We start from the raw sequence: 27,941 nt of genomic DNA on the forward strand, positions 1-27,941 counted from the left end.
TAATATTTTGTCCCTTTGCACTAATTACTGCTTGTGGTCGTCGTTGCATGCTGTCTACTAGAGTTTTAGTGACATTGAGATCTGGGCTCTGAAAACGATGGGACAACAGATTTTTTTTACATTGTAAAGCAGCTATTCCCTTGCAATTAGCGCAGTATGCTTTGGGTCGTTGTCGTGCATGAAGGTGAACTTTGCTGGTAACTGTAATTTTTCGACCGTTTTGGAAAAATGCTCCTTCCATATTTCTAGATAATTTATTTTAGTCATAGTGCCTTAAAGGAATCAAAACTAGTCCGCTCCATTTGCCGTCTTTGCTCTCCAAATCATTACATGCCCGCCACCTTGTTTCGCGGTAGCAATTACGTTAGACGGATTGAGTGCGGTACCGTCCCTTTTGTACACAAAACTGCAGCCATCTGACCCAAATAAGTAGAAAAAAACGTTGCTCCAAAATTCATCGGACTCTATCGTCCGCGATTGACGAATTTTTGTGTGATTTAGCAATGCTAATTGCAGAAAATTTCGGGTTCTCTTTTATTAAACGTATAATCCTTTTCTCGGTCATATTTGAGTTAATTTTGGAAACTCTTTCAGTACCACTTTTTCAAAGAAAATAATGGGTTTCATTATGTTTTTTTTTTCAATACATTAAATACTGTCGAATTAGGTTTTTTCAACATCTTCGCAATTTGACGTACATTTTTCCCTTCGGAAGGTGTGGCCAAGAGCAAATTTGAAAGAATCAACTGATTGGCTGATGTAAGTTCTTTTAAATCATTCGATATTTACTTAATCATGTTCACTCTTAACAACTTGCAACGTCAATGGCAAAATGAAAAAAAATAACGGAATACACATACAGATCTTCCTTAAATGTGCTAAAAAATTAGAGTGCCCACTTTTTGTTTGACTTTGAAAAATTATGCTATTGCGGTTATTACTTAAATAAACGGAGTTACCGTTAATATTAAAACAACAATTATACATATTCAATAGTTAAAAATGAAATATATTTAATGCAAATGATTTCTTAAAAATCTGTGAATAATTTCTTTATTTATAATAAATTTGAAATTTTTTGAATATTAGTGTCCCAGTTTCTTTTTGGTTCACTGTAAATATAGATCGTTCCGGTAACGTAAGACCGACATAGTCACTTTTATGCCTTGGTATAAAATATCTGCCATTCGGAGTCGGCTTGTAACTGTAACACCCCAAAAAGGGTGTACGCGTCAATTATATATATAAATATATATACATAAACACATTTTGTTTAACAAGCTTTCTCTTCCCTCTCTCGTATGAGCAGGACAACTTTGGTCAATGCTTGGTTAAAAACTTCAATCTTTTCTAAATTATTGGGTAAGAGCCTCTTGCAAATTCTTTACAAAATTTAAGGGGGAAAGTTCTTAATAATTTAAAAGTACATGTATATACATATGTATGTACGTATGTAATAAAAATATAGAACACTTTTCTTATGACTCACTCATTTTTTTACTTTTATTTAAATGGGAGAAAGAAAATCCACAAAACGCCAGGGTATTCCACCGTCTGTGAGATCATTTTTTAAGTATTAGATCGAATGGCTGCCGTTAAGGCGCAATAGAATGGCGATCTTGCCTTTACAAGGTCTAGCGACGTTTTTGTTGCAACTAAAACAAGTAGTATGGCCACTAATTTTATTTCTTTCTGACGACAGTCGCACTTGAGTTCCGAAATTCGTTGGATTCGTATGAGTTCTACTAAGAAATTTCTGCAACTAAAGTCGAAACACACTGTAATATACCAAATAAGAAATTGGTGATTTTTTGCATCTGTCGCCTCTTAGATGTTAATGAAAATCACCGATAAAATTGGAGTTGTCAACTTGCAAATATCATAAAAATATTTATATTTTAAAATGTCCCAAAATCTTCGCTTTGCATTTTTAAGTAATATACTTTTTTTATTGTTAGTTTGAAAACCGATATTAAAATATTTACATACTTGTTTTTAGAGAAATTAGCCAACAAATAAATTAGTATTAACACATTCGGTATTAAAAAGGTAAGAACATACATAAAAACTACTACCACAAATATAAATGCAATTGCAAAATATAATACAATATTATAATCGCTCTTTTCAATTCAACGGTTTCTTCCGTTAAAATCAAAAACAAATTTTATCTGAGTTGCTTGCATACTTCCAATTTTTCTTTTATTTTATTTGCTCACGAATATTTTTTACCCCTAATATAAATCCTTTGTCGATTCAAACAATTTTTGTATAAATCTGTCAAATAAATATTTGTTGTTGCCTGACACAAACCCGAAAATAATGTTAAAAATAACATCTAGTTTTGAAATATGCATAAAACATGACAATTTATGAGCCCGTGAAGGTAGGATTGACAACTTCGCATTGGTCATCCGACTTATTACATGAAAATAAGCTCTTCAATGGTCGCATAACTATGCTGTTAAGCGTTATGAAACATATTTCCTTAGGTGTAGCATTATTGGGAATAAGTAACTAGCTACTATATTTGAACTCTAGTTTAACATTTCGTGTGCCTTCAGTGTCTTCAAGCAGATAGAGCAATGCCAACAACTTGCAATTTTTTATCGTTTGTGTTTTGTGTACGATGGAAACTATATGTAATAATGTAAATAAACTTAAAAATTTTGAATATTCCAGTTATAATTTTTCGGAAAGTTTCAAATGATATTTTGAAATACAAATTTTTGTGGAAAATATTTTTAGGAACTTTTCTATATATATAGTGTATTTTGTCTCTTCAAAACACGTAACAAAAAAGCTAATGAAATCACTTTTGACTCTTAATTAGGTTTCCATTGATAACAAATACTTAGTGCCAGTTTTTCAGTGTTTTTTTAACTATTCCGGTTGCTGGCGAGTTCGCTTGTTAACGTAAATTCTTTGTTTTAAAATTTGAATTTGTTGCTTTTATCAAATATACAATATACATATATAATTAATTAGTAATATAATTAAAATTTAGCATGTACTTAAAATGTGTATGAAGCAATGAGGTCACAGTTTTATAGTATATGCGCTTATGAAATAGTTGCGGATGAAATAGGTGCTTTTAAGTTACATTATTTGGTTTTTACCGGCTTTTTAAAATTTGTTTTATCGATATATGAACAGAGGAGATAATTGTCGATGTGTTTTTTTTATATGCGTAAAGAATACAGATATTATAAAAATTGTTAAAAAATCGTTGCGTCCTTAATGATTACTCTAATAAACTTCGCAATTAAATTTACATGGGGTAGAAATAATAGAAATTGTTCATATTCAATGCATTGCCGACGATTTAATGTGATTTATAATTTTTCTTTACATAGGAATCAATTTAGAAGAATTCGCACATGGTGTAGTTAAGTTAGTATTGAAAAACTTTTATTTTACAATTACGAATATAGACTCCCACGACAGTTTGACATACAGCAGCATTCCTGAATAACGAATAATAATAAAATAAATAAGGTTATAAAATTGCAAAATAAACTAAAAAATATAATTATTTTTCGGATGCAGATTAAATAAGTTTGGTGAATTTGAAAAAATGTCAGCCGGCAACATCGTTGAAGTGACATTCACTGAATGTACCACTAGATTTATATACAAACCAGCCATATGATGGCTGTCAGCTAAAACGTCAAAAAATAAAATAAAAAATATAAGAAATTTCACTTCCTTCAATTCGAGGACGAATCAAATTTGTTTAAAAAGTAGGTAAAATTCAAAGTTGTGAACCCAAAAACAAAAGCAAAAACCCAAAATCTTCCACAAATATTTATACATGTGAAAATTGTTGTTGAACAGAAAGAAAAAATAGTGCATCATAAGTCAGCTGCGAAGTTGTGGAAAATTCACTAACGCAAAAAAAAAATTCAAGAAATTACTGAAGCTGGGAAAAGTGTAGTGAAAGATTTTTTTATACCAAGAGGGTCCAATCGATTTTGCTTTTTTGCAATAAGGACGTTAGCAAGAGTACATTTTGTTAGGGTTGAATTCGGAGGGGGTGTTAAGGAATCGGTAAGCAAAGACTAAAAATGTGTTTGATAATATGTGGCTTAAAAAGCTATGTGTCGGAATTATCATATACATATTTATATGTAATTAATTTATCCTGCAAATTGTGCGGTAATTATGTTTTTACTGTGTAAGGCATCTCTACAATTTGCTACTACAAATTAAGTATTTTTCTTTGGGCCGATTTCATTTAAGTCAAATTAAAAAAAGTTAAATATTGATACTATTTAAACTAATTGACTCTAATGAAACTATATCATGATCAAGCTTCTAGTTGATTTGAATTTCTTTCCTTTTAGATCCTTACACCGACGTCCAATTGGTTAAACTAAATCATCCTAGTGACGTCATCAAATATATTCGCCACGCCTTGAAATGAGTGGCAAAGTGCGTTTAAAGGAAAATGGGTACCTTGATGAAGATCCGATGACCCTACAAGATATAATATATAAATATATATGCGAGAATTTGGATGTAATAAGTTATGAAGAAGAGGATATGGACGGCAGCATACGCCATCTAAATGATGGTATTGTTCTTCCAAATGACATTTGCGATCGGTTATTGGAAGCATACCAACGCTTTCGGCGTCAATTGAGTGATGATGTGATAAATCTTTTCCAACATGCGACACGCACTTCGTTAAAAATAGTTCACTTGCGAAACAGCAGTCTGTCCAATAAAGGTGAGAAATGCAGCAAAATATTTAGATAACTTTGGATTATTGCACGTTGATTATTTTATATACATATCAGTATTTGCATACCACCGTTCTGACAAATGCAAATAGTGTGAACATTTTATTCCATATATTGACTATCTCGATCGGGGTCGGAAATTTATCACAGTGAAAACTACCTTAGAGTATTTACATTTGCACCACTACAAACATAGGTATTTCTGTATGTATGGAAATACTTTAGATAGCGGTTGTACTTAATTGATTAATTGATTAAGCTGGAAATAAGTTTGAATTGAACGTCAATGACCTTCTAATAAATACAATGTTAATAAGAAAACTAGTTTTCCATAAAAAAAACTCATATGCATATGCATATCTGAATTTCAACATAATCCACTTTCTATTATTGTGAAATTACGCGGTCAAATTTCTTGTTTGTTTTTGCAAATATATGCTCTATATATAATATTTGTAGCAATAAAGTCTAAAGACTTGTTATTCGATTATGTGTTACAAATAACAATATGTATTATTCTTTCCTTTCTTTTTTACATACAAATATTATAAGACTAAACAATCACTCTAACCTAATCTACATCTTCATATTATTTCCACCCACAGGTCTAGAGGTTCTTATGCGTCACAAGCCGTATTCACTTACGATATGGTACTGTAATCAAGTAAATGTGCACTCGGCACATTTGCTGACGCTGTACGGTGAGAGGTTGCGTTCACTTGAGCTCGGTATTAATGCGCATATGTTGCAAAACTTTGAACCGAACGAGAAGGAACCTGTGGATTTTCAATTTAATTGCCCGCATCTACGTCGATTGGTTTTGAATGGAGTAGTTTTGCATAATGGCTTACAGCTTAACTCGCTATTCGAACTAACCCATCTTGATTTGACATCATGCATGTTAGCTAGCTTCAGCTTGGAAGCGTTAGCTACTCTGCCGCTGCTTCATACACTTATATTATTTAATGTATGGCCGATTGCTAATCAACTTCAAGCAATTTGCATGCTACGTCGTCTGCGTACATTGGATATTTCGATTAGTAATTCTGGTAATGGGCATGGTACCTACGATTTGCCTGATCAAACACTGGAAATGTTAATGAACAACTTACGTGAACTCACACACTTGGATATATCAGGCACAAATCTAGCGGGTAATGGTGTAGCAACGAAAGAATCAAATTTTAAATTGCGCACCGATATACCGGGATTAGAGTCACGCATACAGCGACCGTTACAGTTTTTAGGTCTTTATCATACGGCACATTCGGCCTGTAAACGTCATGATATACCGGCGATTGAGGTTTGGAAAATATTCATAAAGTATTTGTTTTTGAAAGTTTATTTGATTAATTTAAATCAATTATTTAGATCGCTGGCGATGCTAATGAACATCAGATTCTGACAGCTGCGAGGTATTATTACGATAGACCGATGCTTTTAACGAGGGTAACCGATAACCGACTTGTAAACAAATATTCAAAGGATGTAACATGAACCTATTTATTTAACTTAGGTTTTGAACGACTTGTACCACCTTTTTCGCTTTGAAATTTGTAAGGACATACATCTTGCTTTGGATGCTGTGCTTACTGCAATGGATAGACATTTGAAATTTAAACATATGCAAATTTCTGGAAGGTAAATCAAACAAAAAATAACAAAAACTGAATTCTAAACAATATTGCTGTGATAAACGGGGTTCGGAATCAGTTCAGGGGTCTAAAGCAACTGAAAAGAAAATTGCTAAAATTTCATACTTTTAATGATAACTATCGCAAATTTGAGAGAAGAATTGAACTCGAAGGTAATTAGATTGCCTAAAAGACTAGAATATTTTGGGAAATGTATATAGAGTGATATACCTTAACTGGATACTGAATTCCATGCTCTGGAAGTAAAATTACAAAGCAAAAACGCCAGCTGTTCAATTTCTTTGCTGGTGAATTTACACACATATGTATATAAGTTGTTGCTAGATGTTGTTGTAGCAGCTCATCAAGCCTTGTCGGTACCGTGTAGTCACCATGGATCGTCATCACCAATCTTATTTAATGGTAAGCCCAAAAAGTTGCTGTTTTGTCGGACGGGGTCCAAAGAGAGAGGTGGTTTAGCTGATCTTGTAATGTAATCAGATGAATCTTCATATTTTTAGACATTTAGAAATTCGCGCATAGGACTTCATTGTGGGTTAGGCTGGAATAGTTAAAAAACTCCAGCATATTCGAATTATTGTGATTATAGATGAAGAATTACATGCACTACTGATGATCCATATCTGGCAGAGTGTACAGACAGACGATCAACGACATTTATCGGGAGACCCTTACCACCTTCTTAAGCTCCCGACCCCCGAATGCCGTTATCAGAGTCCAACCACCGCCCATCGCAGACGAAGAGCTGCAACTTTCCGAGAGTCCCGCGTAACCTTGGTACAACTACGTTCTGGATAATGTCGAAGGGTAATCTTCTGCTTATCCAGAATTGACCCCGATATACTAAACATATGCCCGGCATGTGAAGGCACCCCGCCCGACACTAACCACCTGTTCACATGCGCGAACAAATCCACTCATCTAACACCCCTCTCCCTCTGGACCCAACAGCTAGTTTCCTGGGCCTACCGTTAGACGAAGACGCCCGGTTATTACACTACACTGGCAGGGCAAAGTTACTGCTACAACAACAACATCCATATCAGGGATAAAATCGAAGTAGTCTTTTAGCATTACCAAATTATTATGAAATTTTTCTGAATTAATGAAATGAACTCCTAGAACAGTCGAATCAACTTTAGCCCGCCGATTCAGATTTATATTCATGAAAGGTGTATCAGTGTAACAACAGTCCTCAAAAATGTTTCGGAAATGTTTTACAATCAATTCGTTGAGCGAAGTTCGTTGTTAAAATTAGAATACTTATGAGTACATGTAGATATTGACCACAGCTATTACTATCTGAAATTTCTTCGTTGTCGTTGTAGCAGTGTACTAGGCCCTGCCAGTGCAGTGTAGTCACCGATCGTCATCGCCTAACTCATCTAACGGTAGGTACAGGAAGCGAGCTGGTTCAATAGGTTGGGGCCAGAGCGAGAGGAGTCTTAGGAGAGTGGATTTGAGAGGGATTCGAGCTTGACGCTTGGAGGACGAACTTCAAATCGATGTAAACACATTGCTATTGAAATGGCATTTATTTTTTATTTTTGAAGTGAAAACTTCTTTAGAATCGTTGGGAGTGATTTGAGAAAAAGTGAAACGAAAAAAGCGGCACTCTTGGCTACGAAGAGTTATATTATATGTTGATATAAACGTAGCGACGAACTAAATAACTTTTAGGCCAGCGCCGACAGCATGGCGCGATAGCAGAGCGGCTAGCAATGTGAGCTTCCGATCCAAAATCCTTGGTTCGAATCACAAGAAAAAAATTTTTTTTATACAGTTATTTTATTTTATTTAATGATATGTTTATGAGGAGCTTTTTTTCATGGCAGAAATACACTCGGTGTTTTGCCATTGCCTGCTGAGGGGTGAGCGCTATTAGAAAAATAGTTTTCCTTAATTTTGGTGTTTTCACCGAAATTCGAACTGACGTTCTCTCTGTGAATTCTGAATAGTAGTCACGCACCATCCCATTCGGCTACGGCGTTTGTTTAATTTTACTGATGCAAAAATGAGGAAAAATATATGAATAAAGTTTGCTTACTGTTTACACATTTTCCAAAGGTGACGGAGAACCAAAAAAAGAAGTCGATTTTCAAACAAATACGAGTGCATATGTGTAATTGTGTTAGAGTTTCGGTCACGCCCCAGCAAAACCTGCGTGCATATGTGTTTGTAACATTCAAAAAAATGTAATTGTGTTAGAGTTTCGGTCACGCAGGTTTTGCTGGGGACGCTCATAATAGCAACCGCGTGTGTATTTTTATATTCGTAAATATTTTCATTTTTAAATATTTACCGCAATTATGTCGAAAAATAATGCAGAAAAGTGTCGTGAATATCGACAGAAAAAAAAAACAATAAATAGCATCACGGAATTCATTCACGAAAATTTAATAAAGTATACACCAGAAGTATCGCGGATACTTAGAAAAGATTACAATAAAGTTCCAATGATTTTAAGTGGCGATTTTAACATCAAAATAGAACACTAACTAAATAATATTTATACTGATTTAATCTCTACAGAGCAATGTATGCATACACACACACATACACACATTTTAACATTACATTTAATTTTTATTTCCAGTGCCACTCTCTTCTACATAGTAAAAGGACGTGATCGGTCAAAATTCGGCACTCCGTTGCGAAACCACATTATTCGTACGCTGCTAAACGGTATGGAAACACATCTTTCTGACGACACGATGCTTAGAAATGGTTATCTAACGTTAACGCAGTTTCAAATGCCAAATGACGTGGTTAGTTATGGCTTCTTGTTATATATTTTCCAAATTCTCATTATTTTCGTTTATAGTTGTTCGAATATGAGCGTCTTATTAAAGTCTTATTGCATGGAGTATCGAAAACGGAACAGGAAGGCTTTGTGCAAAGGATAGCAATATATTTGTTGAACACTCTGGCGTGTCAAGTGGATGGCAAACAAAAGCTGTTTCTAGGTGAACTGGGTGTTGTTAGTGTAAGTAATGATCTGACTAAAAGTTTCCTTAACTATAAGAGGCTAACAATTTACTGATTATAATTTCTTTCGTTCGACAGACAATGTTAAGTTTAATTAAAGATCGTTTAACTCGTTCCGTATTTGATGATGTCATGGAAGTTGCATGGTCAACAATGTGGAATGTTACTGATGAGACTGCAATCAATTGTAAGAGGTTTTTAGAGGGGCGCGGAATGGAATACTTCTTAAAATGTTTGCGCGTAAGTACTCTTGAGTCCCTAAATGCTTTCACTATGTTTTTTTTTTTAATCCTACAAACTCTTGTGCTCTTTAAACTCTGGTATACCTCTTTAAATTACTTACGATTTATTTTACAGTCTTTCCCTGATCGTGAGGAATTGCTGAGGAACATGATGGGACTTTTGGGTAATGTGGCTGAAGTAAAATGGCTGAGACCAAAACTTATGACACAAGAATTCATTGAAGTTTTTGCCAAACTATTAGATTCTTCGAGTGACGGAATTGAAGTGAGTAACTTATGGGCTTTTTACGCCTCAAAACCTTCTTTATTTTATTATTACTATATATTTCATAGGTAAGTTACAATGCTGCGGGAGTGCTGGCACATATCGCATCGGACGGACCTAGCGCGTGGACAATTGATTCGCCCACACGGGATAATGTACTGATACGAATGGTGGAAGCTATCAAGCGTTGGGATATAAAGAGTGAAAGAAATATTAATTATCGCAGTTTCGAACCGATTTTGGGATTAGTTCGATGCTATGAGACACCACAATGCCAACATTGGGCTGTTTGGGCTTTAGCCAATTTGACGCAGGTTTGTTACAATTTAGCCCACATGCATGCCATACTATGTTATAGTCAAATACTGAAACCGCGACGATTTAAAGATATTTGTTGAAGAAAACTCAAAACTCTTCAACCCTTTTTGGGTGTTTGACCGAGCTCCTCCTCCTATTCGTGGCGTGCGTCTTGATGTTGTTCCACAAATGACAATATAAAATTCAGTTTGACAAAAGTTAAATTCAAATGAATGAAACCCTAAAGTTAGATCCATATTGTGTATGGAAAATCGAGACAGCACAATGCTTCTAAAACAGTCGTAATACATCTCACGATATGTTAACTCTCAAGGATGGTCATATTCGTAGAATTCATTTACGATTTGTGGGAAATGTTTTATACTGTTACTGCAACAACTACAAATAATATTGTCAATGCAGTGAACAAATTTTTAAATTCCCCACACACTTTTGGCGAATGCTGTGGAAGTTACAGTCCTTGGCCGGATATAAATCCGGGTCTTTCCGGAAGTGTAGTACCGACTGTTCTGATAATGAAGTTTAGATTATAAAATACACTTTCTTGGGTATTTGGCCGAGTTCCTTCTCCTATTTATGGTCTGTGCCTTGATGTTTTCCCGTAACTGAAGGGACCTACAGTTTTATGCCGCCTCCGAATGGTGGATGATGCTTTTTTATGGGGAGCTTTGTCATGACAGAAACTAGGAGTCTGTCATGTACTTATAGAGGTTGTCACGCATCCATTCAGCTACGCCGGGCGCTGGCATTGGCTAAATATAAAAGAGATGTCGGTCAATAAGTGTGTTCGAGCGGTAAAGTTGCTGCAGTGTTACTTTTTATGAGATAGCATCACGTTCTGCCAGCAAATTTCTGCAATAATGCCAATGCATTCTGTCAGTAAAATGTTGACAATCTGATGATCATCACTAGTTAATCAAGTGCAATATAAATGTTTGCACTGCCGAAATGAAATGCAAGAGGAGAATTAGTTTTTATGTATTAAAAACTACTTTGAAATTTAGTTTATTTATTGTTTTTACCGCAAAATTAAGTTCAAATGAAATGAAGTTGAATTTCCACAGAACACGTTCGTAAATAATTTTTGTTTCAAATTTCCTAACTCGTAGCTGTGTTTACCGGTCACTGGATGATCGGCACTCAGGCGGAAAGGCTAGGGTTACCTCATTGCAGAAGCTGTGGGGTCCTTTCAAAGAAAGTCTGTTGAGCACTTTCTCTGTAAATGTCCAGGTTTGGCAGCTAGATGATTAAGGTCACTGGGCGCTCCTTTCTGCGACAGCCTGGGACAGTGCGCCAACCTAAATCCAATCAATCTTCTGCATTATATCAACAGCTCTGCCTTGCTGTAGATATCTGCCTGTTGGAGGTCTCATAATGGCACCAAAACGGCGCTTCAGTGGCACTTCAGCCATTTCATCCACCTACGGTGAGCACACGCTAATTTTTCAAATTCCATCTGGGATCTGCCGAACGCCCTTAGCCGACCCTGGCATAGACAGTGTAGAGTGCGGGACACTAAACAGGCCCTAATTTTTGACTTCGTGACTTGTCGAACATATTTTTAAATAATTTAAACTTTCCTACATACAATAAGTATATATATATTTTATTCCAGGTTTATCCTGAAAAATACTGTCAGCTGGTGAAGCAAGAACATGGTATTGAAATATTGACTGAATTGATTGAACATCCAAGACCATATGATGATATAAAATTGATTGCGCGCAAAGTTATTGAAAAATGTACACATTGGCCAAATTGGTTGCTTGATGGTTAAAACGTAATGTTGTGTAGGCGAAATCAGCTAATGAGTAGATTTGTATGAGCAAATATCGGAAACAACACTCGCGCAACGACGAGTAGAAGTAATCAAATGAACAAAGACAACTGTAATGAATTTGTTCAGCTTCCTCTTAAGAAATGTTTATTTTTAAAAGATGTTTATTTAAATTATAGAAAAAAAAAATTATAATTATTGAATAATGTAAAATTATTAACGTAAGAATGAAGTGGCGACAAGAAATGCAAGGGTTAAGCTTAAAAATAAAAAAGAAAAACAGTATATGGTCGACGTTGGCAGTGTATGTATAGATATAAGCACGAATATATCGTTTTCATATTTACACTGCATGTATATAGAATATGTTTGCTCGAATTAAGCTATTTAATAACAAATTGAAAAAAAAAATCTCTTAACGGCTCTAGAGCAAAAACAAAAAAACAAAAAAAAATTTGCTTAATGAATTTTGTGCGTAGGTGTGGTTTTTTTCATAATTAACTCTATGAGATTAACCACACACTTAAAATGAGAAAACAAAGAGCATAAAGAAAATATCGAAAAAAACTCCTCTAGGCAGCGTTCTTAGCTGTAAACTTATGCATACTTATGTGTATGTATATATATGGTACACTTATTGTTCATTACCTAGGTCATGTATCAAATGTATTTCATACAATATTATTTCATATTTGCATACGAATACATTATATAACACACACACACAATGTAAAATCAAGTACGGAACGCATATTAATTGTTCTGCTTATTTTCATGTCAATCATATTGTAAATATTCGACATAAAACATCCGTTGTAGTTGTACGTATGGCATTTGATTTTTCTTCCTTTTTTCGGATTTATGTATGTGTATATGTACCTATAGTAATTTGCGCCTACGTTCTTTGTTGGGTGTTTGACCGATCACTTCCTCCAATTGGTGGTGTGCGTCTTGATGTTGTTCCACAAATGGAGGGACCTACAGTTTTAAGCCGCCTCCGAACGGCAGATGGATTTTTATGAGGAGCTTTTTCATGGTAGAAATACACTCGGAGGTTTGCCATTTGTTGGGTTGGAAATCAAGTAATTTCGATTTTTACAAAATACACCATACTCGACAAATCTACACAAGGATATGTTGCCTGCCAGCTGATTGGTGCCTGATTGTCAAAGTGAGAGTATTTGTATTTTCTTTCCCTCTTCTGTCTTCAATTGGAACTTGACAATAGCACACCAAATTGTTGTATTTGTAGGTTCGATACCCCTTTATATAGATTCGCTCTGATACCAGGTTTGCCTTGGACGAATTACGTTCAGTTTTGCGCTTTATTTCGACATTGAAATTAACGGTATACAAATCCTTATGCAAATGGTTCCAAACAGTTTTCTGACTAATCTTCAATTCATGGGCAATGGAATAAGTGTTCACATATCAGTCCGATTTGATGGTTTTTATGGTTTTATCAATATTTTCGACGACATGCTTACAAAAAAGGATTTGTTGGAATCAGCATTTGCGTCTGGGCGTCATCCACTTGGAGAGACTTATAGTTCTACACCGTCTGCGAACGGCAGATGGATTCTTATGAGGAGCTTTTTCATGGCAGAAATACACTCGGAGGCCTGCTTTTGTCTGCTAAGAAGTGACCGCTATTATTCAAATTAATTAGTACAAAAAGTAAAAAAAAAAAAAATAGATTTTTAATGACAGTCGTGGTATGTTCTGCGTAACCTCTAACCTGTTAGGTTAGATTAAATGGCTGCCTTAGCTTGGCGCCCACTTAGACAAATATTCAAAATTTGTCCGTTGTGATGCCATACAGAGGAAAGCAGAAAGGAGAAGGGAAGGAAGAAGGAGCCTTGGGATTAGATGATGATGAACATGCACTTACGACGACGGTGGTTGATTTACGTTCGTAATTAGCCGTATCAGGCTACTGATGAACTTCAAAAGATGTATGATATCTAAACCCGATATATCCGCAGGCGTAGCGAAAAAATGAGAGCCCAGATGTCGAAATCTTTGGCAGACGTGAGCAGGGCAGCTGAGAAGAACGGACACCTGTAATAGGCGGATACTTCATCTGGGCGGAAATTCTTCCTATATCAAGTATTAAGTGTCGAAACAAATTACTCCCTCTTGGGCGGGCACCTCTCTAGGGGGAACAAAAGGGGACTGACGGTGAGTGGTCGCCCAAGGGAAGTTCCACTGTGCGTACGAGGTATTGCTACTAAGTAACGAGGTAGGCGTTGTAAAATATTTTCTTTTCATTTCTCCCTTTGTTATCCCTACTTGGAGATTATTAACTTGAGGATCTTGTCGATCTACAGAACTTGATGATCAAACCTACAGTAAAGGTTAAATGCATCGCACACAAAAATAAAGTTTTCTTAAAATTTCTCAGATTCGTTAAAAGGCTCAATATTTAGGTTTCGCACAAATTGCAAGAAATGCACTTAATATATCTCTAATGCAGTGGTATCGACCATTTTTTGAACACAAGATTCACAGACTTGATTAAGGTCTAAAATTAATGGGATAAGATCTCCAGTTTTGACCACGTTTTGCTATTATGTATAGTGGCCAAGGTCTAACAGGATTCAGTGGATGAGGTTACGTACGTGTCAGAACGCCGTGCTTGAGACTGTCAGCTGATGCTTTCTCATGAGTCATGACTCACGAATATTATTTGTATAATGAAGGAAGTATTTGTGCTTTCAATTAAGGGGCATAATATCTTATTATGAAAGCAATTTTTACTGGGGTTCTACTTAGCTTCCATGAAGGCAATGGCAAGATCGAAAAATATGAATAGCAACTTTGAACCCTACGGATTATAAATATACTATTAACGATATCAATAAGTAGTCCAATAGTACGAAGGTGAAGTTGCATCGTCACGTCTGCATAACACTGGAAAAATTAAGTTCTAGCTGTTCAAACTGCACCTATCCGGAATAGGTAGATTTGTCTTGTACAAAAAACGTGTAAAGACAAGCCCGTTTCTTGAACAAAATTCGAGGTAATTAGAAAAAATTGCCTGCAAGTAATTGAATTATGTAAAAGCCAACTTATTCACCATTTGATTTAGAGGAATTCCAAATGCAATCAAGTTGGCATTATTTTGAAATGGGCGTGGCGAATATCTCCTTGTTTTGTTACGCCATGGTTAGTGGGATATGATTTACCGTTATATATATACCTACGAGGGTGCTTTGAAAAGTCTGTGCTAGGTCAGAAAGACGGCGCAATATCGAGGTTATGTTTAGTTAGTAGCATCCCTTGGAAACACACAACCAAGTTTCAGTCAGATCGGTTTGTTTATTTGTGTTTGGCATTCGTTTGTATCGAGGAAGTTGAGAGATTATCCTTTTCCATCACGACAACGCGCCAGCTCACGCCTCAGCAGTTGTGGTCTCAAAATTAATGGAAATATGGTTCAAACTCGTTTCACATCTCCCGTATTCTCCAGACTTGGATCTCCAATTTGAAGATATGTTTGGCGGGAAAAAGATTTTATTCAAACGAGGAGGTGATTGTAGAAGCGAATGGCTATTTTTCAGACTCGGACAAATCCTATTATTTGGAAAGGGATCAACAATTTCGAACGGTGTTCGGCGAAGTCTATAAGCCTAAAAGGAGACTACAAGGTGAAGTCCCAAATAAACAAGACTGGCGTCATAAAAATGTTTTTGATGGCGCCATTTTTTTAATGAGGTAATGCGTTGGAAGTTACATCCCTAGCGACTTCCAGTGAAAGCTTAGTGACATTCGGTTCAATGGAAGCGAAATTATTGCATGTAAAGTGTCAGAATGTTTGTGTCATCGGTACAAAAATGAGTTTCGAACAAAGAGCTGATATCAAATTGTGTTTTAAAATCGGTAATACGTTTACCGAAACATTTGAATTGATGAAAAGAGTTTATTGCGATGATTGTCTCTCTCGTGCCAGAGTTAATGAGAGGTTTACACGTTTCAGAGAAAATCAGTAATCACAGAAAACTCCATCGAAATTATTCGTAAATTTATCAAAAATTAACCGAAATCATCGTTGAATCGGAGTTGAATATCGCCAAAACAACGATTTATCGCATTTTAACTGATAATTTGGGCTTACGTAAGGTCAGTGCACGTTTCAGTCCGCACAAGTTAACTGATAACCAAAAATTGCTCAGAATCCAACATTCGAAAGACCTCATTAAAGAGGTGAGAAAAGGCGAGAACTCCCTTTACAACACTATAACTGGTGGTGAAAAGTGGCGTTTCCAACATGAACCTGAAACTAAGCGTCAAAGTGCCGAATGGAAGGCCCCATACGAGACACCACCCAAGAAATCGGGTTTGGAGAAGTCAAAAATCAAGTCGATGCTCAATTGTTTTTACGATTCCAAGAGATCGTGCTAATGGGCTAAACTATCAATGCAATTTTCTATCTTCTCGTTTTGAAGCGTTTGTTGTATTCGACGAATTCGCCCCGAAGGAGGAAGCTGGCTTATTGCGTGATAATGCACCGTCTCACCGATCCACTCTTGTGACTGATTTTTTGAGTAGAAATCGCATTTTAACCATCAATCTCTCACCGTATTCGCCTGATATGGTTCCCTGTGACTTCTACCTGTTCGGAAAATTGCATTTGACCATGACAGGAAAACGATTTGCGTTCGTAGAAGCCAGCCATCCAAAAAGCTTGCACCGACATCCTGAAGGATATTCCGGTCAATGATCTGAAACACTCTTTCGAAAAGCTTTTACATCGCGCTAAAAAGTGTAACGAGGGCAAAGGGGACTATTTTGAATAAAAAAACTTGAAGTTTTCAGAACAAATCTCCTTCGTTTTTATTTTAACCCAGTTTTGTTTATTTTCAACTTCACCTTGTATGTCAAAAATAAAAAATGGGTTACCTCAAACAATTACGTATTTTTTATTTTTGCACGAACTTTTCAAACGAGGTTCGATAGTCTAAGTAAGTATACTAGTTCAGAACAAAATTTCAAACAACTCCTCATGAAAATTCAATTTCGTCAACAAAGTGTTGTTACGGTTGGTTGAAAAGTGTTACCTATTAACCAGTAAAGGAATCTAAATATTTCATCTTTCATTTGAACACCGAAGAAATTACGTTTCGATTCCTCAATAAATTCTTTTTTTTGCAACAGTGCAGTGATAAAATTCTTTGATTTCAAAGGTTTAGCAGCAGCAGAAATTCATAAAAAGTTGTGAAAGTATTAAAGGAATGTGTACAAGCGTGGAAGATGAACCAACAAAGAGTGGAACAGTATTTTGCAGAGCTTCTGGAAAGTCATAACAGACTTGCTATCAAATTATTGAAGGATCATTGTAATAACTGTATTGAAATCGAAGAAAATTATTTTGAATAAAACAACTAATTTAATTGAATAATTCGTACTATCTTATTTTTGCTTCCAATGCTTTTTAGCACACCTGTATAATTATATGGCATTTACATCTTGCTATTTTTGCTCTATCCCTAGCTGTATGCAACTAGAGTTTTGAGCAAAATCTGAGAACTTTTCCACTCAGTCATAAATGCCAATACTTTTCTAAAAAATACACAAAAGTATGAGGTAATTAAGGTCATTTCGCTCTTCAAGCTGAGTTCAAAATATAAGTATGTTATACATCTGTATAACCGTGCCATCTGTTCTTAATATTCGCGGATTAGCAGATAAGCTGCATTGTTCTTAAAGGGTTGCGAAATTTCACGCACAGTGTGGATAAGTTGGAAATTAATGCAGTAACGACAAAATCAAAAAAACGAAGAGCGTATAACTTTTCAGCTCCAAATCGATGGGCAGTCATTGGCACTAAAAAACTGTGCCTATGCTGAGATAGCCAGTTTAGCTCAATATATATAAATTTTTTTTTTTTTGTCGGGACAACTAGCAAGTGCAGCACTCAGACATTAATTGAGTCCATTGGACTCCTTTTTACACTTGGATTCCTACACTTGGATTCCCTTTTAATTTTCTTTAAATCTACCCGACCTCCGAAGAAATCTGAGTAGATCTTGTGGTGCCAAGGAGCCACGATGGTCGCTTCTTAACACATCAGTGCCAAAGACCTCAAACCTAATTCGAGCGAAGGCGGTGCAGACACACAGGACGTGATCCGCCGTCTCATCCCCCTCTTCACAAGCTGGGCAGAGTACACCTTCCCATGTGCTTTGCCCACAGAAAGTGGCCCGTCATCAGTCCAACCAGCCGTCTGCACTCCCCTCTGCTTAATGACAGAAGCGTTTGCGACAGTCTTTGTCCATCTGCAGCCTCTCTCAGCCTGCCAAGCTCGCTTGTGGGTGGTAGTTACCCACTTGCTAACCGTGGCCGTGATGGCCGCAGAAGGTAGTGGCAAAACGGGCTCTGGGACAAAGAAGTTGGCCTCAGAGCCCATCTTAGCTAAGGAGTCAGAGGTCTCGTTACCCGCGATACCCACGTGTCACGGGACCCATGTTAGCATCAGGCTATTATGTCTACCGACATAGTTCAGCCTGGATTTACAGGACTTCACTACCCCTGATGTGGTTGGAGGGCTGTCTAAGGCCATAAGCGCAGCTTAATATATCAATATATGGTATCGGGTTTTCCATTAACAAGTGTTATTGGTGAATGGATTGCGCTATCGAGAGATGATTAACCATTTTTTATGGCCGGAATTGGATGGTATTGATCTGGACAACGTTTATTTTCAACAAGACGTCGCTACGTACCACACAAGCAACGAAACCATTGATATTTTACGGGAAAAGTTGCCAGACCGTGTTATCTCTCGAAGAGGTGATCACAATTGGCCACCGAGATCTTGTGATTTAACACCTTGTGACTTTTTTCTTTGGTCACATGAAAGAAAAGGTCTACGCCTACAGCCCAGAGACGATTCAAGACCTCAAAGATGGAATTCGTGAGGCTATCGAGGACATAGGGCAACAACTTTGCAATTCGGTTGTGGAAAATTTTTTGAAAAGGATATTGTCCTGTAAGCGTGGTCGTGATGGTTATTTGCCTGATGTTATTTTCCACTACCAACCGCATACCTTCCTCTTTATAATGAAATAAACATTCGATTATTTACAATATATTAAAAAAAAGCATTTTTCTTTGAATAACAAAATAACTCCTCTGTTTGGAAATCCCTATATATTCCGAGCTTGCCGACTATTAGCGCTTCAGTAGAACGGATAGTTTCAACACAATTCGATTTAATCGTGTGTCTAGTTCTACGACTTTTTGAAAATAAGTTCAGAACAGCTCCATTAAAATTTATTGAATGAATAGAAAGGAAAATTCTTCCAACTTTGATATCAACTTATAATCCTTTTTTTCATTTCGACACCCCATGAAATCGATCAAAAACTATAGCATACTAAAGATTCCGGTCATGGAATATCAAATGATAGAAAAAGTTTTTTCTAATAGCTGTCGTCTCTCGGCAGGCAATGGCAGATTACCGAGCGTATTTCTGCCATATACTAGTACTGTATGCCTGCCACGTACTCACCAATTCGGTTACCGCGGCCGCCATCGTCGCACTCATCTACAGAGGAGCGGATAGTATTCTAGCTTATAGTAAATCGAGAGTATCAATACGCAAAATGGCGCTAAAAGTAAATCGAAATGAAAAAATGGTCCAAAGTCTAAGATTGACGACAGGTATAGCAGAGAGATAAGGCGGTTGGCTGTCAATAAAAACACCAGCCCTAAGCAAATTAGATGTGAACTTTCTCCCAATGTTACGAAGAGAAGAGTACAGCAAATTTTGCGTGAAGATTCGAATTTGAAATATTAGAATAAACCAGCTGAATGGAAGCTTACACTGCGCCACAAAGAACTAGCATGAATTCGACTATAACCATTAGTTCTGGGATGATGAATGGCATTCCATAATTTTTAGCGATGAAAAAAAAATTGAATCTCGATGGGCCTAATGGTTGCCAGAAGTATTGGAAAGATTTTGGCGAACTACGACAAACCGCGTTACTTCCGAAACTTCCAAGGTGGCTCTCTTATGACCTGAAGGGCTTTAAGCTTCCGCCCCAATAACTCAATTCCTTTTATTTCGCATAAGATGAACGCAGAAAATTGCGTAAAGGTCTTGGATAATGTTTTAATGAAGAATTTCACGATGAGTCTTAAACCTATCAGCAAGGCAATGCTCCACTGTAGTTAGTCCACACCTAGGTTAGGGTGGGTGGCTGTCGCAATGTCACACTTACACTTGCCGTAGATCCATTGTGACACTGTGATACCTAAATCCAATAGAAAATTTCTAGAGCATTCTTAGCTTATTCGACTATTGCATCCTAAGAAAGCTTTTCAATAGGAATGGCCAAAAATCGTCCTTAGTGTTCTTCAATCACAGTAAATTCGATGCCACGACGACTAGTATCAATTACAATAAATAACGAAGGATATACATAATTGGCGCTTACACCTATTTTGGGTGTTTGACCGAGCTCCTCCTCCTATTTGTGGCGTGCATCTTGATGTTGTTCCACAAATGGACCTACAGATTCAAGCCGACTCCGAACGGCAGATATTTTTTATATTACATTACACCTCTTTTGTGCGTTCTCACTTTGAGTATGTCATTATTAAATATTAATAATATCAACATTTCGCAATCAATAGAATTGAAAAAATTCAAAAGATGTGTTTTACGATTTACTAAACCTTTTCCATCTTATATAAGTACGGCACTCGAAGTGTAACCAACTTCAGACGTCTCGCGCAGCTCATGCACGGGGCAGCTTGCGATTCGTTTCTGGACCGTTCCAAGGCCATAGTCAAGGGGAAAGGTGGTCATATCGAGCAAAAGTAAACTGATTCTTAATTTTGTATTATTTTCACATATTTTTTACTTTGAATTGAATAAAAGTAATTTTCCAAACTAAATTTATGTTCTTTTTAATTGGTTGCTTCATTATAAAGGGAGATTTTAACTGTACTGATCTTCTGGAAAAATAAATTTCAATATTCCAAGAAGAAAACTTCGAAATTCCTACCCTTTTTATGGAAGTAGCAGCAAAACAAATTATGTCTGAAATGTGCTAATTGCTCGCGGCCTTAAAGAATTCAACCAGATCTTATCTCTTATTGAGCAATGATTTTTCTTTGTCTAATGATGTTTTCGTTCACCTTCTGAAATCTTGTATATAATCTTATTTAATTTGTCATAGTAGTCTATTAGAATTTGTTGTTCATCGACTATATATGTATATATGTATATAATTGGCGCGTACATCCTTTTTGGGTGTTTGGCCGAGCTCCTCCTCCTATTTGTGGCGTGCGTCTTGCTGTTGTTCCACAAATAAAAAAATAAAATATAAATGATGCACATTCGATACAAATGATGAACCCAAAACAAGAAATCCGCACAAGCAAAGTTTGGAAAGTTTGGCGGTGCCACGGCCCCCTTTGGGTATCTGCGTGCATTTCAATAACAACTTAATAAAACTCGTCTAAAGTGTCGTCGAATTGCTTCCGACCAATTATTGAGACCAGATAAAAACCACGCCTTTTTAAACGACCCTTGTATATGTGCATGCCTGTTTTTTGGGGAGTACTCTCTGAGAGCAGGAGTGAGAGTCGAGTGGCGAATCTTCTGGCTGTCTGTTGTAATTGCAGCTTTTCGATGTCGAACATTCTTTGCACAGGAAGGAATCTTTGGTCGCATCGTCCTTATCTTTCGTCGGGGCGTGGGCGCAAATTAGCGAGATGTTAAAATAACGGGCTTTGATGCGGCTTATTGCGAGACGCTTATCCACGGGAGTGAACGACAGTACTTGAGGACGAAGTCTCTCTCCCACAACAAATCCGACACCGAATTTGCGCCCCTTTACATGGCAGGTGTAGTAGACGACGCAGGGTCCTATTATTGCTCTAGTTCCGCCACCTTGTATAAATTCGCCTGGGTTGTAATCATCAGTAATCAGATACAACTGAGAGTTCAGTTCGAAATGTGAAATAAATCATATAAAAAGTATGTTTTCCAGCCTTCTGAAAATGAAAAACAAACACGAACACACACGCACACATATGTACATATGAAAATATCACTTGTAATTTACTTGCACACAAATTAATTTACATTAAAGCACACATGGCTTGTTAAAACAAAAAAAAAATATATAATTTTTCTTTCACATAAAATTTATCAAAAAAAAAAAAGTAAATGACAATAAACAAAAATTGTCTAGCGACGACGACGTCGGCTACGGGAGCGCGATCGTTTGCGTCGACTACGACCTCTCCTACCGCCGCGACGCCGTCGACCACCACGATCGTACATGCCGCCACCATCCTCGTAATCCGCAGCATCAGTTGGCTGTGGAAAAGTAAAAAACGGAAGAGTTATTAGATGCCACATACATACATACGTATCGTTTATTAAAATCATTCATGCTCTCACCTGTATTTTTCGCGATTTTCGTGATGTCACCTCGTCTTCCTCCGAGCTGTACGCGCTCAACTCATCCGACATATCATCAGCATCTAAATCGTTGTAGTTGTGGTTGCTTTTGTGAGTATTCGTACTCGTACTGCTTTTCGTTGTTTTACTCATTATTTCTGCTTATAATTTATCTTTGAATTGGCTTTAAATTGGTACAGCTTCAGCGTTGCTAGTGATCCTTTGCTTGTGGTATCTTTAAACCAAACATATGATTTTGTCCTTTTATATTTTTATAATTTAAGTGTATTTATTTTTCGCCAAAATATTTTAACACAAAATAAAAAAACACTAATAAGAAAAAAATAATTATACGTTATTTATGTTTGAAAAAATATATAGAATGAGAAAATTTGTGAAATTTATATGTCAGCATTTTTGGAAATCTACTCATTTTTGATGGGTGTCTATGATTAGGAGAATGCCGATGAGTGTTTAATTGGAACCCAGTACAACTGGTGTGAGTGCTTTATAATTGCCTGCGCATGATTCAATAATAAAAGGTTGTGTAAAGTTTGGCAACAGATTTCGGATGCTACTTAATTCGTTGATGCAATTCGAAAGTAAGAGAAAAAGAAGCATAAGTTTATTCCCCTTCTGAAAAAGTAGTAAAAAATTGAAAAAAGGTCGATTTAAACCGTAAATAATTTAAGGTTATTTTGTGAATGGTAAGTAATTATTTATAATTTTCGCCACATATACAAGGTGAAGTCCAAAATAAACAAGACTAAAGCTAAAATAGAAACGACAGGAGCTTTGTTCTGATAACTTCGAGTTTATTTATTCAAAAAAGTTCCCTCTGGCCTCCATATACTGTTTAGCACGATCTAAAAGCTTTTCGAAAGAGCGTTTCAGGTCATTCACCGGAATACCCTTCAGGATGCCGGTACAAGCGTTTTGGATGGCCTCTACGAACGCAAAACGTTTTCCTTTCATGGCCAAATGCAATTTTCCAAATAAGTAGAAGTTACAGAGAGCCATATCAGGCGAATACGGTGAGAGATTGATAGTTAAAGAGAGATTTTTGGTCAAAAAATCAGTCACAAGAGTGGATCAATGAGATGGTGGATTATCACGCAACAAGCGCCAGCTTCCTCCTTTGCGGTATTCAGGACGAATTCGACGAATGCGGTGCAACAAACCCTTCAAAACTCCAGGGTAGATAATTGCATTGACGGTTTGGCCCGTTGGCACGAACACCTTGTGGACAATTCCCTTGGAATCGTAAAAACAAATGAGCATCAACTTGATTTTTAACTTCTTCAAACGCAATTTTTTGGGTGGTGGCTCGTCTGGGCCCTTCCTTCCAAGCCCAATGAATTGTTTTGGTTGGGTCTTCCAAATTTTTAATCTGTCCCTCCGAAAGCATTTGATTACGTTGGATTTGATTTGATTTAAAGGATACAAACAGTAAGAAATCAAAAATGCATGCATAAAGTTAGAAGATGTGCTCCTCTTAATTGGAGCATAGGGCGGAAAATAGTCTCTTCCAACGGCTTCTATCATATGCATAGCTCCTAATCTGACTTCAGGAACCAAATTGCTCGCTTTCGGGTCCTCAACTATATTATCTTTGGGCGACCACGACCTCTTTTCCTTGTGGATTCCATTGAAAAGCCATTTTTGCTTTGTTGCTGTGTCCATCCAGCTATGTTGTGCAATCCAGCTCCATTTGCTCTTTTTGATTTTCAGGTTAGTGGATATATTATTTCTGAGAGGATGAAGGTTCTCGTTTGTTATGATAACTGACCGGAAAATTCTGTAGATTTTTCAGAGGCATCTGTTTACGAAAGCTTGTAGTCTACTGCAGACCATATCAATCAGTTTGAAAAAAAAACTGCACAAGCGCGCAGGAATATCTGTGTCTGCCCCCAGTGTTGTCATTTATCCAAATGATGAAAAGGTTCTGTCACCGGCGCATACGTTTTGTTTTTGCCATGTTCACTTTGTCCACCAACCGCGCATTTTCCACAAGGGCTTCTACTTTCTTCTGAGTGCCATACAGTGAAAGGGACAGGAAACAAATATCATCTGTATAGTCCAGGTCGTAATAGCAGATAGGTTCCTGCGGATAAAATATTCTTTTTAGTGATAAGTTTTCCCTCGAATTATACAAGATGAAGTCCAAAATAAACAAGACTGGCGTCATAAAAATGTTTTTGATGGCGTAATCTTTTTAATGAGGTAATGCGTTGGAAGTTATATCCCTAGCTGACTTCCAGTGAAAGCTTGGTGACATTCGGTTCAGTTGAAGCGAAATTATTGCATCTAAAGTGTCAGAATGTTTGTGTCATCGGTACAAAAATGAGTTTCGAACAAAGAGCTCATATCAAATGTTGTTTTAAAATGGGTAATACGTTTACCGAAACATTTTGAAAAAAATGTATGGCGATGATTGTCTATCTCGTGCCAGAGTTCAGAAAATAAATGACAATGAACATATGGGCGGCCCAAAATCAGTACTCACCGAAAACTCCATCGAAATTGTTCGTAAATTTATAAAAATTAACCGAAATCATCGTTGAGTATCTCCAAAGCTTCGATTTATCGCATTATAACTGATCATTTGGGCTTACGTAAGGTCTGTGCATGTTTCATTCCGCACAAGTTAACTGAGGACCAAAAGTTGCTCAGAATTCAACATTCGAAAGACTTCATTAAAGAGGCGAGAAAAAATGAGAACTTCCTTTACAACATGTAACAGGTGATGAAACGTGGTGTTTCCAACATGAACCTGAAACTAAGTGTCAAAGTGCCGAATGGAAGGCCCCAGACGAGCCACCACCCAAAAAATCGGGTTTGGAGAAGTCAAAACTCAAGTCGATTTCCATTTGTTTTTACGATTCCAAGGGAATTGTCCACAAAGAGTTCGTACCAATGGGCCAAACCGTCAATGCAATTTTCTATGCTGGAGTTTTGAAGGGTTTGTTGCACCGCATTCGTCGAATTCGTCCTGAATACCGCGAAGGAGGCGCTTATTGCATGATAATTCACCATCTCATCGATCCACTCTTGTGACTGATTTTTTGACCAAAAATCTCTCTTTAACCATCAATCTCTCACCGTATTCGCCTGATATGGCTGTGACTTCTTCCTATTTGGAAAATTGCGTTTGGCCATGAAAGGAAAACGTTTTGCGTACTTAGAGGCCATCCAAAAGGCTTGTACCGACATCCTGAAGGGTATTCCGGTCAATAACCTGAAACACTCTTTCGTAAAACTTTTAGATCGCGCAAAACACTATATCGATGCCAGAAGGAACTATTTTGAATAAATAAACTCGAAGTTATCAGTTGTGGGGTGCTTCAAGTCAGGGAAAGCATCGAGCCTTACAAATCGAGGAATTTGCATTTTTACGCCACCTTTAAACAATAGATTTTTTTTATGAAAATTTCAATTTTTCAATTTAATAGACTAAGAATAACCAAAGCTACCATTGGCTCAGGCGTTCATCAAAATCGCATGATGTTTGATACTCTTGTTGAACTAACCCCTGAGATCTCAATATCATGGTCATGACGCTACCGATGCTCAGTTTTGTCAAACGTTTCAAGGCTGAACTGGGCTGTAAAAAAGCTGGGAAGGGTTATCTAAAAACTACAAGATAAATCAGAACATATTTAATAATAATATATTTAACACGATGCAAGAGGAAGTTGCAGGGGCAGGTGTGTGTGCACCGGGGAAAAGATATTTTTTTGCTATATTTTTATTGCATAGAAGTGCAGACCTTAAATAAGAACGCTATGACAGCAAGATACTAGGGTCGAACTCGAAGTCGCTTTACGGCCTTCCTCTCCAAATTAATTCTAAGCTTTCTGATAAGAAGACAGTTTTAGCATAAACCCTTCGTCAAATATATGTAATTTCAAAGTTGCAATTTGTAGACTTCTGATCGAAATCATAAAATATACATACATCATTTAAAAAAATGTTGGCAGGACTTCCATAAAAATAATTTTTTCTTGGAGTTATTGTCGATTTGTTGGTCATAAAGAATGAAATGAAATATGTTGCTAATGCAATATGAACGGTTGAAAAAGAACTGTCTTAAACTGTAGAGTATTTTTCATTAAATAATATAATTTTTTTTATAGAGTTGCCAATAGATTTTCATCGAAAAAATTAAAAATCTTTAAATATACGTGTACATACATATACAAATATACATGAATACATATGTGTGCTTTGTGCGTATAAGGGGTGAAGGGGTTGGTTTAAAAAATTCCACCATTAAGAAAGCAATCACAATAAATTACAATGCAAGCATCATAAAGTGAATAAGGACTAAATGAGATATAAAAAACATACATGTAGTACATATTTTTGTAGAGAAATATATATTTACATACATGCATGTAGATAATTGTGCTGATCTGACTGTGGCTGTAATGCACGCGATGCACGCAAACTCAAAATGTAAACAACCCCACAACAGACCGAATATCAAAACAAAACCCCTAAAGAATAAAAATAACAGTTACTTTCAGCATTGGAAGTCGCTTGCCGACACATTTATCAGCTTTTGGTATTTCACAAACTTTCGGTTGAACCTTTCAGTCTGCCGCGTTGCAAACGATGCGGGGAGGTGAGGGTGGTATATAGTAATAGCGTCCAACAGGCCCTCATTCTTAAGAGATTGTTCTGTATACCAGAACAACCCTTAAAGCGATGGATATTGGCCAAAACAAAACCGTTAGGGTGACCAGAGGTATCAATTATAAATTATTTTATGAAATCGTGTTCACTTAGTATTTTTAAATTTTCACTGCTCGTATGGATGAATCATTAAAAATTTAACGCGGAAAAGGAAATATAGCAATTTACCTAAAGAGCAATAGAGCAATTTACCAGCAAAGCATCCTTCCCCCAGGAGCAAATCATCCATACGCCATGTACACTCATAGATAGAAGTTCGAGCATCAGTCGAAGCTAGCGAATCGGATGTAAACGCCATGACAAATTTATCATGTAACTGTTTGATATACATATGTGTATGTGTGTTGATACATAAAACAAGATAAATCCAAGCACTCAAACGATAGCTACGTATGCATGTATATGCATTGCGAGAGATTTTACTTCGTATTCATTTGAAAAGATATTTTTGCAAAATGGCTAAACAAATTAGCGTGATTCGATAATTCCTACGACAGTTGATTCTACGTTGCCATAATGACCCCGATTTATATCCGGCCAATAACTGTCATATCACCAGAATTCCCCAAAATTTTATGGGAAATATTTTATGATTCTACAATATTGAGGGCTTGCAAAGGGAATAGCTAATCTAATTTGCATAGTAGGATATATGGCACCTTCTTGATTTGAAAACGCATTAGTTTACTTTTATATTGGATTAATTCAGCCTTTGCTTAGTTTTTTTTTAAGAAAAGTTCCCCACCATTTGACTCTTATATTGACACAGAAGGAGCAGATATCTTAGTCAAAAGAGTGTCAGTCATAAACTTTATTAAACCGATACTATA

General features: G+C 36.6%; 1 protein-coding gene across 1 annotated transcript; it reads left to right on the top strand.

The window, feature by feature from the left end:
- The first annotated feature begins 3,670 nt into the window (after nucleotides 1-3,670).
- LOC129241199 (protein zer-1 homolog) lies at nucleotides 3,671-12,814 on the top strand. The gene is made up of 11 exons (XM_054877413.1): nucleotides 3,671-4,050; nucleotides 4,347-4,732; nucleotides 5,351-6,048; nucleotides 6,117-6,194; nucleotides 6,262-6,386; nucleotides 8,997-9,168; nucleotides 9,225-9,386; nucleotides 9,467-9,628; nucleotides 9,746-9,895; nucleotides 9,964-10,209; nucleotides 11,829-12,814. The coding sequence occupies exons 2-11, from the start codon at nucleotides 4,423-4,425 to the stop codon at nucleotides 11,988-11,990; spliced, it is 2,265 nt and encodes a 754-aa protein (XP_054733388.1). The 5' UTR covers nucleotides 3,671-4,050; nucleotides 4,347-4,422; the 3' UTR covers nucleotides 11,991-12,814.
- Nucleotides 12,815-27,941: the final 15,127 nt, after the last annotated feature.

Source organism: Anastrepha obliqua, chromosome 3, assembly GCF_027943255.1.
Source record: "Anastrepha obliqua isolate idAnaObli1 chromosome 3, idAnaObli1_1.0, whole genome shotgun sequence".
NCBI lineage: Eukaryota > Metazoa > Arthropoda > Insecta > Diptera > Tephritidae > Anastrepha > Anastrepha obliqua.

Excerpts from the sequence above, each read along its gene's own strand:
- LOC129241199 (XM_054877413.1), top strand. The coding sequence starts at position 4,423 with ATGAGTGGCAAAGTGCGTTTAAAGGAAAATGGGTACCTTGATGAAGAT. Across the intron at positions 6,049-6,116 it reads ATGATATACCGGCGATTGAG|ATCGCTGGCGATGCTAATGA; the intron begins GTTTGGAAAATA and ends TCAATTATTTAG. Across the intron at positions 6,387-8,996 it reads CATATGCAAATTTCTGGAAG|TGCCACTCTCTTCTACATAG; the intron begins GTAAATCAAACA and ends TTTTATTTCCAG.